This window comes from Balaenoptera borealis (genome assembly GCF_965194805.1).
Source record: "Balaenoptera borealis genome assembly, chromosome: 11".
Classification (NCBI taxonomy): domain Eukaryota; kingdom Metazoa; phylum Chordata; class Mammalia; order Artiodactyla; family Balaenopteridae; genus Balaenoptera; species Balaenoptera borealis.
This window is the reverse complement of record NC_138868.1, coordinates 89,316,014-89,332,049: the sequence shown is the minus strand read 5'-3', so window position 1 is coordinate 89,332,049 and position 16,036 is coordinate 89,316,014. Positions and strand designations below refer to the sequence as shown.

General features: G+C 42.1%; 3 protein-coding genes across 11 annotated transcripts in view; 1 reads left to right on the top strand and 2 right to left on the bottom strand.

The window, feature by feature from the left end:
• ALG9 (ALG9 alpha-1,2-mannosyltransferase) overlaps nucleotides 1-4,360 on the bottom strand; it is a 102,783-nt gene extending 98,423 nt beyond the window's left edge. For 6 of the 8 annotated variants that reach the window (XM_082343495.1, XM_082343494.1, XM_082343496.1 and 3 more), the window contains exons 1-3: nucleotides 3,990-4,360; nucleotides 2,947-3,085; nucleotides 1,977-2,111 (exon numbers count right to left, since the gene is read on the bottom strand). In XM_082343495.1, the coding sequence (XP_082199621.1) occupies nucleotides 1,977-2,111; nucleotides 2,947-3,085; nucleotides 3,990-4,231 (516 nt within the window). In that variant the 5' untranslated portion in view covers nucleotides 4,232-4,360. Of the gene's footprint in view, nucleotides 1-1,976; nucleotides 2,112-2,946; nucleotides 3,086-3,369; nucleotides 3,945-3,989 lie in introns of those variants that run through there. The other 2 variants (XM_082343500.1, XM_082343498.1) reach the window with 2 other exon arrangements.
• Nucleotides 4,361-6,802: 2,442 nt separating this feature from the next.
• On the bottom strand, nucleotides 6,803-11,520 carry FDXACB1 (ferredoxin-fold anticodon binding domain containing 1; the record flags this gene model as incomplete). 2 transcript variants are annotated; one of them, XR_014231820.1, is made up of 6 exons in its annotated part: nucleotides 6,803-6,980; nucleotides 7,581-8,822; nucleotides 9,572-9,730; nucleotides 9,892-10,095; nucleotides 10,958-11,114; nucleotides 11,349-11,520. XR_014231820.1 is itself a non-coding variant. In XM_082343511.1 (5 exons), the coding sequence occupies 5 exons, from the start codon at nucleotides 11,518-11,520 to the stop codon at nucleotides 7,640-7,642; spliced, it is 1,875 nt and encodes a 624-aa protein (XP_082199637.1). In that variant the 3' UTR covers nucleotides 6,803-7,639. The 2 variants fall into 2 exon arrangements, 1 of the variants encoding a protein (XP_082199637.1); XM_082343511.1 differs by having other exon boundaries at nucleotides 6,803-8,822.
• Nucleotides 11,521-11,635: 115 nt separating this feature from the next.
• On the top strand, nucleotides 11,636-15,395 carry CFAP68 (cilia and flagella associated protein 68). The gene is given in 5 exon segments (XM_082343604.1): nucleotides 11,636-11,995; nucleotides 14,006-14,236; nucleotides 14,766-14,832; nucleotides 15,069-15,132; nucleotides 15,134-15,395. Coding segments are annotated over 5 exon segments (513 nt in total). The 5' UTR covers nucleotides 11,636-11,953; the 3' UTR covers nucleotides 15,243-15,395.
• Nucleotides 15,396-16,036: the final 641 nt, after the last annotated feature.

The following is a 16,036-nucleotide window of genomic DNA, read 5'->3' as shown; positions in this document are numbered from 1 at the left end:
TCAGAGAAACGTAATTAAAATGAGAAGCATCTCATATACATGAGAAGGGCAAAAATTAGAAAGTCAGAAATACCAAGTGCTCAGATGTTAGGAAGCTGAAACCCCAAACATTGTTGCAGGGAGTACAAAGTTGAATAGCCATTCTCGAGAGCAATCTGGCAGTGCTCCATGAAATTAAGTAGCCCATGGATCTATGTACAGGATCCCACTCCTGAGTGTATAATTCAGAGAATTTCACACCTCAATCCACAGGGAGACAAAACAAAACTGTTCTTGTTTAGGGTAGCAAGTTGTAAAGGTAACCATCACTAGGGGTGCCAATTATTACCATATTGTCTCTCAGCAACAATCCACCCTTTTCTACTCTAATTATGATGATGGGGCTGGGACCCTATAAGCTACAACCCCCCCTTGCCCTGTGGCTCCCACTGGCAGAACCTAAAAAGGAGGAAATTGGAAGAAAGAACAAGAGAACAGATATCTTCATTCCTGTTTTGCTTGCTGTTTGTATCACTGATGTAAGAGGTAGGATTCTGGGTTGAATATGCCAAATTTGAAGTGACAGTGGATATCCAAATGGAAATGAAAACCTTAAGCATTGCATATTGTTATTTCTCTACTAAGTCCCCCATCCAATATATCTTTCCTCTGAGACCACTTGGAGAGCCTGGACTTCCACCTCCCCCAAACCTAGCAGTAATGAGGTACCTCTACCCTGACCACTAGGGTGGTATCAGTGGAGGCCTAGTTGGGAACCTGGACTTCTAGCCCCAGTTGGCAGTAACAAGGTGGAGAACCCTCTCCTTTTTCCAGCTGCAGTGGTATCAAAAGAAGCCAGCTAAAAGAGAAGCAGAATAGTGCAGAGGAAGCAGGCTGGGCCCATGAATAAGATCCAGAGTCTCATACTGTAATACCCAAAATGTCCAAGTTTCAACTAAAAATTACTTGTCAACCAGGAAGATCTCAAACTGAAGGAAAAAAGTCAATTAATAGATACCAAAACTGAGATGAGATATCAGAATTATCTGACAAAGTTTTAAAGGAGCCATTGTAAAAATGCTTCAATAAGCAATTAAGAACATGCTTGAAACAAATGAAAAAATAGAAAGTCTCAGTAAAGAAATAGAAGATAAAAAGAAAAACCAAACGGAAATTTTAGAACTGAAAAAAATACAATAACCAAAATAAAAGCTCAGTGGGTAGGCTCAACAGCAGAAGGAAGGAGACAGAGGAAAGCACCAATGAACTGGAAAAAAGACGACAGAAATTTTTCAATCTGAACACAGAGAAAACAGACTGGAAAAAAGTGAAGAGCGCTTCAGGGACCCAGGGGACTGTAATAAAATATCTAACATTCACATCATTGGAGGCTCAGGAGAGGAGAAACAGGGCAGGACTGAAAAAGCACTAAAAAAAAATAACAGCTAAAATCTTCCCAAATTTGGGAAAAGACATAAAGATTTTTCTTTATGAAAAGATAAATCTTTTCTTCTTGAAAAGATTCAAGAAGCTGAGTAAACTCCAAACAGGATAAACCCAAAGAAATCCATGCTAAGACACATCATAGTCAAATTTCTGAAAGGTAATCAGGTTAGGTCTCAGTTAACTCCTAATTATCCTTCAGTATTTTGTTTAAATTAAGCTCTCCCTAATATGCTAACCCATTGCACATTGTACATTTCCTCCATGACCCACTGCATTTATAATTACTTGTTCCATGTTCATCTTCTCCACTAAACTATAAATTCCACGAGGGCAGGGATTTGGTCATTGTTACACCCACAGCACTTAATAAAGTGTCTACCAAATAAAAGTTGCTCCATTAATATTTGTTGAATAATGAATGAATAAGTGATTCTTCTTTAAAAAAATCCCCTCCTAACTACGAATATATTTGGTCCTTGTCACAAAACTGTTCCAGAGACTCACCCACCTCTTGATCAGTTGTGATTGCTTCCAGGTTGGCCTGCCCTTACCTTATTAGTTTGTAAAATTCTTGCATGAAATGCAGCTGGCCAGGCGTGAAGCAACAGGTAAGCATAGGAGCGAATGGCATAAGCTGGGGAATATTCCCAAGTCTGAAACCCCTTCCCATAGATGAGGTAGTGTGTCTGAAAGTACAAAATGGATGGATTCAGGGTTATATTGGCCAAAAATCCTTGTTAAGAGGATGCAGGCGAAGTTTCTAAGCAAAAGTATTAACGAGACAAAGGTACACAAAAATGCTGAAATTCTCAATAAGATTTGCAACTAATGGAAAAGAATCAAAATGACCCAATACTGAAAAATATTAAGACATTATAAATCCTACAGGATTATTGTTTGGCCAACACTGAAAGCTTGAATTTTACCCTCTATTTATTTTTTAAAAAATACTCATTAACCAAAACAGGAAAACTCTAAATCTCGTATTTTCCTTAAACTACCTACCCTAAGCATTCCTTATTTTTTTATGCAAAATGTGATCAGAAAATTTCACCTCTGCATTTCCTATAACAGGGAGTCCAACAGACTTATAAAAGTATAAATCAAGAAACAGCAATCTAAGCATAGTATGTAGCAACATTGTTTATTTTAGTAAACATCAGAAGAAAAAAACCAAAAAAGTTTAAAGAAAGTGGTTGCCTCTGGGGACAAGGATTTGGCCATGAGAAGTGGAACAGGGAGTTTCTGCTTTTCTTTTACATTTAATATTTTTAAACTACCTCAAAGTATTATTTTGACTTAAAAAATTTTTTAAGAAAATTACAAATTACACCTTTTTTGTATAACAGCAAATTCCTATATCCTTCAATAGTAGGTAAATCATCAGCTTAGAATACAGAAATGAAAATAAGGTTATTTTACTAATAGTCACACTTGTATATCATTTGTATCTCGATTTAATAACAAGGTTCCAAGCAGTGAAATCAAGAACAAAAAAAGAAAACTAAAGAAATCACCTACTGGTTCCCAGTAGTTGAATGTTTCATCACAGTCAGAGATGTTGCTCAGGAGAGCAGCACATAACCTTGCTGAGAGCAGACACTTGAAAGCAGTAGATCCTTCAGGTGCCCAGACTTGTCCTGCTTTGTTCCCAGATAACCTGCTCAGAAGCAAAAAAAGTGTGTGTCAGAAAGGACCTGCTAACTAGAAGGGCTAAAACTAGACAGAAAGGACATCAGGTCAAGAGACACCAAAGCACATGAGTTAGTCACCTAAAAGGGTGAACCATTAATTGTCCTGAGTAGAATAAATAAGGAACGAATTAAGACCTTAATCAACGTTAGTCATTACTTCCTGCTTTTAAGGTGTAAGCTAATTCATGCACTTTAGTTCTTTGCATCTATGACACTCCGCTTACCCCAAACCAACAAATCGCTCACTTACAGGCCACAAGCTCTTATTCGCCTTTTCTTTATTCTCCTAACAAGGTCATTACTTTCCATGGCTTTATTCATTTCCCCATCTGTTCAAATGCCCAGAGGCTAACTTGTGCAGTGGACATCACCTTTTCCAATTCCATATGCTGACAGCTCCCCAGCGCAGGCTTAACCTGCAGCCCCTCCGGCTTGAAAAGAGAGGTGTTTGCTGGTGTGCAAGGTGGTGGGGCCCACACAGAAGAGTAAAGGGTCGGGACTCTGCGGGGACTGAAGGAAGCTGGGAGAGACAGCCGGAAAAGGTACTCTCTGCTCTCGCCTACGTCCCCCACGGCGGCTCGGCCACACAGACGCCAGCCCACCCTGGGCCTGGGCCGGAAGCCGCACAGACCTGCAGGCTTTCTCCACTAGCAACACGGTACCCGAGCTGGGGGATCTAATCTAAGGTGGGTGAAGACCCAGCGTCCACCCGCCCTGGAAGAGCAGAAAGAGCAGGCTGAAGAGGCTGCGGGCCCTCCCGGCGGGAAGGCCGGGCCGGGTGCAGCACCGCACCGCCCGGGCGAGACCCTCCCCCCGCAGCCCCGCGCCGCCCGCCGCCCGGCCACGCCCCCGCCGCGCCCGCACACCTACTCGGGCCGGGGCTCTGCGCTGCCCGCCTCCCGGCTGCACAGCAGTTCCCGCAGCTTGGCGGCGGCCGAGGCCGTGTCCCCGCCGCTGCCCCCGCTTCCCTTCAGGCGCTGCCGGGCTCCTCGGCTTGCCATGGCAAGAGTGGGGAAAAAAGGTAGAACTCGGCGCCCTACGAAGGCGACGAGCGCGGAGACATAGCCTTTGGCTAGCAACGGTGTCCGCCGAGGGACAAAAGACTTCGACATGCGCAGACACGACTAAATTATAGTGCTCTGGGCTAATTGGGGCAAATCCCTGGGTAGAAAAGAAATGCGACCTGAGACTTTACTTTGGCCGTTGTAGCTATCCCTTCCACATACTTGTAACTCTAGGCATGCCTCCCTCCCTCTAACTCTCTCTGCCTTCACTTCTCAGCATTCTCCACTCTCCTACAAATACTGTCCTTCAGCATCCCTGTTTAAAAGAAAGCACAAATAGGGAGTAATTAATTCCACCCAGTACGCAGATATTCAGTTAAAAATCATAGCACAGCCGCCTACAAAAGAGGAAGTTCTTTAAACATCACTGGCACCTTGTCCTTTATATTTTGGCAAGTGATAGGGACAGCCTGTAGCTAATTAACTGCTTCAGAGAGATGAAGCCATAATGGCAGAATACAGAATGAGGAGAAAAGTGAAAGACTGAAGAAACTCTGTGCAGCAAATTCAACCAGACGCCAGTCACTGCCATTGCTACTACAGCATTATGGTAAGCATTTAATATATTTTATCCTTTTAAAATATAATACAACAACCTTGTTTTATCAAAAAGGAGACTGAGGTCCAAGGTTGCATAGCTAGGAAGTGATGGAGCCATGTTCCAACCCAGGTCTTAGTACAAAATCCATGCTCTTCCAACCAGGAGATCAGGAGAAAGCTCTTGATTTCACACAGGCATTTCTGCATGGGCACTTTGATGATACCATGCCTGTGACTCTCAGAGGTCATTCATCTGTTCCTGACACTCTGCCTACTCCCCCAATCACTTCACCCTGTGAAGCTCTGTACCAGTAAGTAAAACAAGGTTATAGAGGGAGTGCTAAACTTGACAGGGTCCCAAGTTATGACTTCATACTGAAAATTCCTGAGTATTAACAATGGAGATTGGTCCTATTGCTCAATTCCCACATGGAATTACTAGTTGCCAAATTCAGACATCTCAGTGTAACTATATGTCATACAGCCACCTCCTTTTCATTTCACTCTAGTGCAGCCCCCTCCCTGACTCTACCCCAGTCTACTACAGTTGCATCCTTACAGGGATCTCCCATCTCAGATTGATCCGGTGCAATACTGTCCAATTAATTTTCAAAAATACTACAGCCCCAACCTACTTTTCTAATCTTATCTCCCACTACTTTCCTATACATATTTTATGTTCCAGCTAGCCTGTAAAGTACCCCAAATGCTCCCATATCTCTACCTCTGCTCATGTATGCCCTCTGCCTGGAATGCATGCCCTCCTTGCCTAACAATCCTTCCATCACAACCCTGCCCTTGTTTTAAGATCCAGTTCAAATGATACCTCATCCAAGTGATGCCAAACCAAAATTGGGTCTGCTCGCCTACACACAGAAAAGCCAATGTACTGACACCAGGTTGTGTTGAAGCAAAGTACAGTGTCTATTGCAGGAGAAGAGGCAGCTTATGCTCAAAAGACCTAAACTCCCTGAAGCTTTCAGGGAAGGTTTTTTAAAGGCAAGGTGAGGGAGAGAGTTGAGGTGTGCATGATCAGCTCATGGACATCCTTGATTGGTTGGTGATGAGGTAACAGGTTGGTATTTGAGGGGTCAACAGCATCAACCTCCTGCGGTCTTTGTGCTGGTGATCAGCATGCAATTAACTTCTTCCACCTGGTGGGGGTTTAATATCAATAAAACATACAAGGATATGGCTCAGAATATTATCTATGGCCCTTGAGGAGGAACTAAAGGTACTTGACTTTTTTTATGGCTAAACTATCATTATTTTGTCTTACATGACTGTTTTCCTTTGTTTCTGCATTTTCTCATTTCTCAGATTAAATCTGCTCTTTGGTGGACTTCCCTAGTGGTACAGTTGTTAAGACTCCGCGCTTCCATTGCAGGGGACGCAGGTTCGATCCCTGGTCAGGGAATTAAGATCCCGCAGGCCGCGCGGCCAAAACAGAAAAACAAAACAAAAAACTACTCTTTAGAGTTCAGGGAAGGCCTAGGAGGCTAAAGCTTTTCTGCAAACAAGAGGCGGGAGACTCGGAGAGGGTGGGGGAATCTGTCCCCAGGAAGGCCCTGCAGGGTCTGCTTGGTTTCACATGTACCAGGCACTACTGGGGATGGAAGAAAGCTATAAATCACATTACCTGCCCTCGAGTAGCTTTAAGTCTATGTGGAGAGCTAAGCAATACATATGTCCATAAGAGATCCCTTGATTCTTCACTCCCCAAACTTACTCCCATGCCAGTTTTCCTATTCTGATTAAAAACACTTCTGTTCTCCCAGTTGCTTGGATCAAAAACCTAGGGATTCTGTTTGATTCCTCTATTTCTCTAACTCCAAAACATTCATGCATGCACATATATTTAAATCATCAGTAAGTCCTTCTAATTATTACCCAGTCCAAACACTTTTTACCACCCTGGTCCAGGTCACCATCATATCTTGGTTGCATTATTATAATAACCTCCTAATTTGTTTCTTTGCTTCAATTCTTGCCTTTCCACATGCTCTTCCCCAAATGCAAGAATAAATAGACAACATATTAAATCAACTATACTTCAATTAAAAAAAAATTTTTTTTAAGAAATTAATAAATTATTTCCGTCACAGAGTTTACAATATAGCTCCAATCGGTGGAACCTAACCATTAATTAACAGGAACATACATTAATGCACATTATAGCACCCCATTCTGCAGAGTCCTGGGCTGAGCCAATCTCCCAATGTCCCTCAGAGATGCTTACAACAGGAAGTCCCAAAATCTAGGGGGGAAAAGTGTAGAGTTAATCACAGTTCAGAGATTACTGTTGAAAAAACTATGGAAGGAGAAGTAAAGTAACAGAAAGTGGCAGAAAGAACAGGGGCTTTAGAGTCAGACAGACCCAGGTGTGAACTCTAAGTGTGACACTTACTTAGTTCCATGACTTTAACAGCAGTCAACCACAGAATAAACATGATGATGATACCAATAATACAGAGCACTTGCAACTTACCCAAGGTAATAAATGCTGGTCTGTCTGACTCTAAAAACTACTCTCAACTGATTTAGAGAGATGATATAAGAGTTAAGGAAAGAGGAATTGACAATTCGGAAAATATATTTATAAATATATTTGATGAGACACTCAAATTCTACTGCTTCAGCATTACAGCATCTAGTGTATAAGATGCTGTTTTGTTTGTTTTCCTAGTCATTACTCATGAACAAAATATTGCACAACTCCAAAGGTCACCACTCACATTATAGTCTGTAAATTTTAAGTGATCGAGTCACAGGTATCTTTAAAGTCAACCATCAGTAGCTATAGTCACAAAGTAAAAGATTAAAAAAAAAAAAAAGTCTAGAAAGAACTACTGGTTACCAATTGGTCTTTTTCATCCACACCCATGAGGATCACTATGTAGAGATGAATTTACTAAACTACCGAGGTGTCACGTGTAGTCGTTGTTGAATCTCCTTCCTTAGCTGGAACTGCATTGATGCTACCTGCTGCTGGGTGAGGGCCTTGTCACAGGTCTGGTAGGTCAATCTATAGCAGAGGCTGACCTGTTCCGTCTTTGGATGCTGAAAACGACTAAGGAACTGTATGGATATGACAGTGTCCTGCGACACTGCTCGGGCCACAGTGTGAAACTCTACTTCATCAAATCTTTTCTTTGTATCTAACCAAAAACTAATATCATGCACATAGTATGGAGGATATAGGGAATAGCTTTTAAAGGGTTCTATTTTCCCAAGGGCAAAATTCTTCAGGAAACGTTTATCAAAGGTCCACAACATCCTCCAATCAGAGATACCCCAGACAAGCATGGCTAATAGGTCCAAGTTCATAGACACACACACAAAACACTGGTCTTTGTGTATGATGCTTGTAGCAGATGTGGTAACAGACCCAATAATCAAATCCTTAACACAATCCGGGCCAAAATTTTGAGACTTCACAATAATCATATAATCTTCCCCACGTGGTTGAAAGACAAATTCCACTGAACTGCCCAGCTTAGAGCCCTTGAGCAATGTCTGGGTCAGAAGGCTATCTAGAACGCCCTTCAGATGATCCAGTAGTGACTGAAGACAGCCATCCTTCAGATTTTTATTAAATCCAAGGATAAACAAAGTCTCATGAAATGCTGGCATTGTGAAAGGTGAGATGCGGCACTTCTGAAAGACAGGTCCACTGAGGATGTACAGAGAACCTGGGAGGAAGTCTGGTGCTTGGATTAGAGCCTGAACATGAACTAGAAGAGAAGGTCTAAGGCAGACCTTGGCCTGGCCATACATTCCTTCCTGAGCTTCTTCCTTACTGTCTCTTCTAGGGTTCTTGGGAAGGCTGAGTTCTGAAAATGACACTAGAAAGTCCTCCATGTCTTGTGTTGTCCCACCAGTCAGGGACTCAAAATTTGAGTTATCTTCACGGAGTCTAATCCAAAAGGCAGATGATAGGATGTCACAGTGGCAGGAAGTGAGAACACTGGTGTCTCCCTGTGGCAGCAAAGGGGAAGAACACTTCAGCCTTTTTAGAGGGAAAGCTTTCCCCAATTCAGCAATGAGTTTCTCATTTATGGTTTTGATAGGATGATATGAAGGTGCTTCTAGGAAACCCCTGTTTAAACACAAACAAAAATAACTTTTTAAACTTAAAATTATTAATAATTATAACATAGCTAGAATTAAAAGCACAAATAGCTGTATAGCAAAGAATTATCCTTAAGTTGATCTGGAAAGGAAACAAATCATCTACCATAAAGAGAGATATCGTGTGTTTCAGAACTCTCACAGCCTACAATATAACAGAAAATATGACAATTTAAAAAAAAATTTTAATAGAGTATAGTTGATTTAAAATGTTGTATTAGTTTCAGGTGTACAGCAAAGTGAATCAGTTATACATATATATATATATCCATTCTTTTTTAGATTCTTTTCCCATATAGGCCATTACAGAGTATTGAGTAGAGTTCCTTGTGCTATACAGTAGGTCCTTATTAGTTATCTATTTTATATATAGTAGGGTGTATATGTCAATCCCAATCTCCCAATTTATCACCCCACCTTATCCCCTGGTAACCATAAGTTTGTTTTCTACATCTGTAACTCTATTTCTGTTTTGTAAATAAGTTCATTTGCACCCTTTTTTTTCTGATTCCACATATAAGTGATATCATATGATATTTGCAGAAAATATGACAATTTTTAATTCTAAAGAGGCTTGTGCAGGCCAGACTGACAAGTATTCACAGCATGACATCATTAACAATTAATGTGGCATCCATTCAATGTATGGTTGCCTGATTATCAAGCCAATCAGGATACAACTAGAGATAGAAGTGATTTCTGGTAAAATCAGGTTACCTGTTCAGCTTTCCTACAAGTACTTCTGGTTCTAGAAAAGAAAACCACTGGTCATCCAGTTTGATCCTGGAAATTCTTGGTTGCAAACCTTCATAGGGTAAGCTCCGGGTAAAGATATGGTTCAAAGCACCTTCTACATGAAAGGACTTATCTTGACTCCTGGCAAAATAGACAGCAATTATTAAGTCTGTCATTATTAAAGAAAGCAAGTATTTCTAGAGACTGAATCAAGAAATAGACAAGGAAAAAGTTTGTCTTTGAGAATTTCTTTATCATTAGTGAGAGAGATGGAAAAGGCTTAGAACTCTGTTATTACTTACCTATATCCAGTGCACTTGTACCCCGGCACAGCCTCACAGCTGAAGGGATGCACATCACTTAAAATAAATCCCCCCAGAGCTGCCATAGCAACCACTTGCCAACTGTTGTGCCATTCTCTCATGGGCTTATCAGCAGGAGTCCCACCTTGTCCTCTACACAATGCCACATGGACTTCTCCTTCCTCTGCAAGAACATCTGCACAGCTAACGAGGGTAGGGAAACACCAGCCGTTTATCAGAAACAAGTAGAAGTTACCATAGGAGTTAGCTGTATATATATGGTTTGGCTGTGAAATAATTAAAATCCAATCATATCTATTTGCAAAGGTCTATTAGACTTCAAACATGCAAAAATAGTAGCTGGAAGTAAACAAGAATTTAAATTCAATGTTCAACTCATAACTGATACTAGTGGCTGACCACAGAGTTATCCAGTGTTGTTTTTGTATTGTTCATCTATATCTCATTGAAAAGTCAATGTCTGTAAAGTTCTTATATGTGATTCAACGATCAGGCTGTTCTTCCCCACTTAGAAAGTTGTTCTTTTCACTCCCCTCCTGCCTGTTAACTTAAAATACTGCCTCTGTGAAAAGTTTCATGACAACTATGAGCCAAAGAGACCTCCATTAGTATCATGTGTTATGGTATAATAGTATAAAGCACGGTTTTGCGTTCACAATAATTTTATGAGGTAGTTACTGTTAATATCTTCAGTTTATGGGTGAGGAAGCAAAAGCAAGTAAGGATCAAGTAAACTTAATCACAAAAATCACAAAACTATTAAGTGGTGGGTGGGAATTTGAATGCAGGCAGTCTGGCTCCTTAATTAGACTATACTACCATCATTTTGCATTATCAAAAATAGATGATCCTCCCTTTGCCAGCCCGACAGTACATTATTAGTACTTTTATTTAGCATTTAGGGTTAAATGTCTGCCTTTCCAACTAGAGTGTGGGTTCCTTTGGAGCATTATACTCTCTTATACGCCATATTTCCCAGGCTAACATGTTTGAGTGCAGTAACTATGTAATGTACATCTTAAACATTTCACTTGTGAGTGCTCACCTCTGGAAAAACTTGGCAAGCAGTTCCCTGTTCTTAGCTACTCCAGCTTTGCGTCCACAGTGCGGAAAGTTAAAATAAATTCGATCAAACTCTCTGTCTTGCAGTTCAAAGGCATCTACCAGCTGGGTGCAGTCCACACCAAAGCGTACCTCGGTACCTGGAACGAAATACAGACAGAAGGATGTCTTAAGACCTGGAACGAGAGAAAACCCCTCCCTAACTTGAACCGTGCAAAACAACCCAGGTCTAGGCACACAGCAGGCTCTCTGTAAATGTCCATGTGAAGACCAAGAGCAACCTCCAGATTCCTTGAATCCCCGCGTGCCCACCCTTTCCACTTTGGGCGGTGCCACAGCTGGGCGGGGCTTCACGGAGGGGTGGGCCTCGCTACCTCGCTCGCGCAGGCGCTGCAGATTCTCCCGGGCCAGCGGATCCCGGGCCAAGTCGGCCGGGCGATGGAGGCAGGTGGCAGTTATACTGGTGCTCGGATCCAGGTTCTCGCTCAGAGCGGCAGCGAAGGAGAAATTCCCCTCCCCAACCAACAGGAGGCGCCGAGGGGCCATGGCCTCGACGTGCTCCCAGCTCGCGTTCTCGGAGGCGCTCCTTTTTTACGTCACTTCCTTCGCCGGTTTCTAGCGGCCCCACCTCTTCGCCCGTCGTTGGCTGATGACGCTCCAGAGCGCCCGGTTGTCTTGACAGTCTGGTGCAGCGACATCCGAGGAGGAAAATAGCCATGAGTGCAAAAGCGATACACCGACCACCCCGTCCCCTCACTCCCTCACCCTATCGGAAGTGTTAAAATAGATGCCTTTGAGCCCTGAGCGACTTCGTCACACCTACATGAGGTCACAAGCAGTCACTAGTGCCGAGGGACAGGTCGAAGGTGAGGCGAGTTCTGAGTGAAGGAAGCAGGGCCGGGCTGAGGCCAAGAAGAGGTTGGGCTGTGTCCTGCATCCTGACACAGAGGATTTTCTCACAGCCTTCATCTCATCCGAAATGACTGCAACCCATTGTTACTGCTGTTCGGAATTTCTCCAGGTGCTTCTGTTTCCTACCTTTTATTCATTCAAGAAATGTTGAGTGTCTGTTATGGGTCAGGCCTGTGAGAGCGGTTAGATATATGGAGGAACAAGATGTGGCCTGTGATTTCACCGAGCTTGTAGTCTGGTGGAAGATGCACAGCAAAAGAGGCAGTTCTGATTTAGTGGGGTGCAGTGCTATGCATGGAGTAATTCAGGGTGCTGTGGGAGCACACAGAGGGGAACCTTACCAAGTCTGGGGGTGAAGTGGAAAGATTTACTGGAGGAAGTGCACCTGGGTTGAACGCTAAAGGGAGGAAAGTACACCTTACCTGAGTGAAGAGGCAGAAGGAACAATATACGCAAAAGCATGATGGAAAAACACAACAGCTGAGTTTGGCTGAAATGTACTTTGAGGGAGAGTGGGTAACAGATGAGACGGAAAAGTTAAGCAGGGACCAGGTCATATAGACATTTTAACAACCTTGAACCTTGCTCTGAAAACAGTGGCCAGCCAGTGAAAGATTTTACATAGGAAGATGACACAATTAGATTTTCATTTTCAAAAATTCTGCTTTCCTATGGAGAAATGATAGGAGGAGAAAAAGGCTGATGGCAAGGAGGTCAGAGAGAAGGCTACTGCAGTAATGGAAACTAAGGCTGATAGTGATCTGAATTGGAACTTGGCAGTGGAGATGGAGGGTAGTGGACTGATTCAAAAATCAACAAGACCTAGTGATTGAGAATGGATGTAGGGAGTTGAAAGAGAAATCAGAGTCTAAGATAAGCCCCAGGTTTCAGGCTTGGACAACTGAGTGGGTGGTGATGTCTGTCCTTACAGCCCCAGGGAGGGTGTCATCTTGGTTTGCAGTCTGAGTACTCGGCCTGTTGGACTTCGTAGGACCAGCTACTCTTTAGTCATCATGCTGTTTGTTGACATCAGTGTGTGCATCTATCTTCACAAAGGCACATGGTGTGAGGGCAGTTACCTTTAAACCTACAGTGTTGGCTTTGTCTCTACCTGTGGAAAGGTGGGTGGGTGGTGACTCCCAAATCATGGCCATCTGGTGGTCTGGGTGATCTATATTCTGTCTTTGCTTGGAGAACTGGGAGGGCCAGGTTTGGTAACATCTCTTCCTTTAAAGAACATGGAACGGCAGAGTAAGGTTTTCTGTCACTCTACTATAAAATCTTCAAACAACACAAGCTCCTCGACTTCAAATTACTCAGCTTCAGGGAAGGTATTGTCTTGCTCCTAAGCCAAGGGACCAGACTCATCTTTTAACCAAAAGTAAACATGGTTAGGCTTCTGATTACTTACAAAAAATTGAAATTCAGACATTTGTCATCTGGTATGTGCAAAGTACTATTGATTAGGAGGGTAGACAGAAGGAGAGGATATGGTAATGAAAAAGACACAGATCGTGTTCTCAAGGGATCAGTGTAGGAGATTCCACACTTCCTTGAAGAACTCTAACATATGGTATAAAGTTATAAATATATAAAGATGTGAACATAAAGTTCTGTGTGAGACAAGTGAAAGAGAAGTTAAATTGAGGGAAGGCATCATGAAAAGGGAATGCCACATCCTGAGAAGTGGCATTTGATCTGGGCCCAGAAGGAAGGAAACTATCATTTATTGATCATTTATTGTATTATCTAGTTATCCAACTCTCATTTCTCCCTGTTCTCTTTGACGATAGCAATACTCTTAGTCCTTAAATTCCTACATCTCAAAATTACCAGAACATTTTCTAGTTCTCCATATAGTATTGGGGGTACTGAAGTTCTCCTGTCTTTTGCAGGGGGGACATTTAATCTATATAGTCACCTACTACTGCTGATTGAGAAGGCAGGCCAAAGGATTCAGGAACTTGGAGAGAAAGAAATAGAACCACAACAATTAAACTGGGAGGAAAGCCTAGATTCTTAGAAGGTGTTATGTTATGCTTGGCGAAGGAAGAGAAAGGGATGCCTTTTCTGCTCTCTGGTTTGTGCAACAAGCTTTTCTATTTCTGCCTTTTCCCAGAGACAGTTCCTCACCTCTTTCCTTACAAACCCACACTGTGGCAGCCTCATTAATGCAGATGGCCATGCTGAAGTGTGGACAGATTGGAATGATATGTCCAAGCTTTTCCAGTATGGATGGAGGTGCACCACTAATGAAGATGCCTATTCGAACCGTACCCTCATGGGCAACTGGAACCAGGAAAGATATGACCTAAAGAATATCGTGCAGCCCAAACCCTTGCATTCCCAGGTAATCGAACTTTCTCTTCTTTGTTTCCTTCTGTTAGAATATGGCCATTTGAGAGGCAGAAATCTGATAACTTCCAATGCTGAGATCTCTCAGACTTCTGTTCGTTAGGTGGTTGGGAAAGGGCAACAGTCCTCAGCTGGAATGCCTATCCCACTTTATTATCAAGTTGACCATTATATTATTGTAAGGTAATGAAAGGATGGGTAGCATGCTTTTTCTCTTGCTTCTCTTTGAACTTCATCAATCTACAGAAATATATATATATATAATGTCTTCTGACTCAGGGTAGCTTCTTCCCTGGTCCCTGCCTACCTAGACTTGTTGTTTATCTGCATCTTGCCCTTAAATCTCCTAAACAAACAAACCAACAAAGGATATGAACATTAGTAGGATATAGGCTAATGACATATAGACTTATAGTCAATCTAAAATATGACAGAGCCTGTTAGAATTCATGTCATTGTGTCCTGTATTTCCCAGTATTGGTTATAGACTCCTGTATTTTTAATCTACTACTTTTTCTTTGCAGTTTGGACACTATTTTGAAACAACATACGATACAAGCTACAACAACAAAATACCACTTTCAACCCATAGTAGGTGGACTATTCTTTTTAATTCTTATATTCTCCGGACCTAACTCAGTGCTTGGAACATAGAAGGAACACAAATAAAAGTAAATTGAATGAGTGAATAAGTGAATGAATGAGTGAATGATTTCTCTGTTTTCTCAATTTTGACAGGATTCACTGTCTCTTCCCTCACTGTCTATTCCCTCAGAAATAAGAATGAGATTGGTTACTAAGACTCCTTCTCTTTTCTCTTCCCTCAGGGTTTAAGCGAGAGCCTCACTGGTTCCCAGGACATCAACCTGAGCTGGTTCCTCCTGCATACAAATGAACAGAAAAGTCAACTTACACAAGTAGCTAGCTATTCAGAGCCTCAAATTGAGCATCACTCTGTGTGTGTGTGGAATCCTAATAACTGCCAATTTCACAGTCCATGATTCTAAGAAAGAATAAGAAGGTTCATTTTTCCAGTGTAGAATGTAGGAAGGAGCACATTCTAAGAACAACTAAGAATTTAGCTGACTGTAGCACAATTTTACTCTCTGAATAAATAAAGCACAAAAAAAATATTCTCTATTCCTTTTTTTTTTTTTTAATTTTTTTTTTCATTAATTAATTAATTTATTTTTGGCTGTGTTTGGTCTTCGTTTCTGTGCGAGGGCTCTCACCAGTTGCGGCGAGCGGGGGCCACTCTTCATCGAGGTGCGCGGGCCTCTCACCGTCGCGGCCTCTCCTGTTGTGGAGCACAGGCTCCAGACGCGCAGGCTCAGTAATTGTGGCTCACGGGCCTAGTCGCTCCGCGGCATGTGGGATCCTCCCAGACCAGGGCTTGAACCCGTGTCCCCTTCATTGGCAGGCAGACTCTCAACCACTGCGCCACCAGGGAAGCCCCCTCCTTTTTTTTTTTAAACCAAGATTTAGATATCAAATTTAAGTTAATTATTTCTACTCTTAGGTCTACGTTACGGGTGTTGTAGGAAGGCATTAAAAAGAATTATTTCTCTCAAATCTACAGCCACTCTGCTTTTCCTTGCCTTCCATCAGGGGCAGAACTGCAAAATCCATCATGACTTAGGATGCATGTGGCTAGATGCTTTCTGGATGTGAGCGTGGTAGTCATGGTCAGATAGTTTACATTCACTGTGACCTTAATGAATATATCCCCTCTTAAGGACTAGAAAAAGAAAAATAACTTTTTATTATTATAGAAGATTTAAAACATACAAAAGTA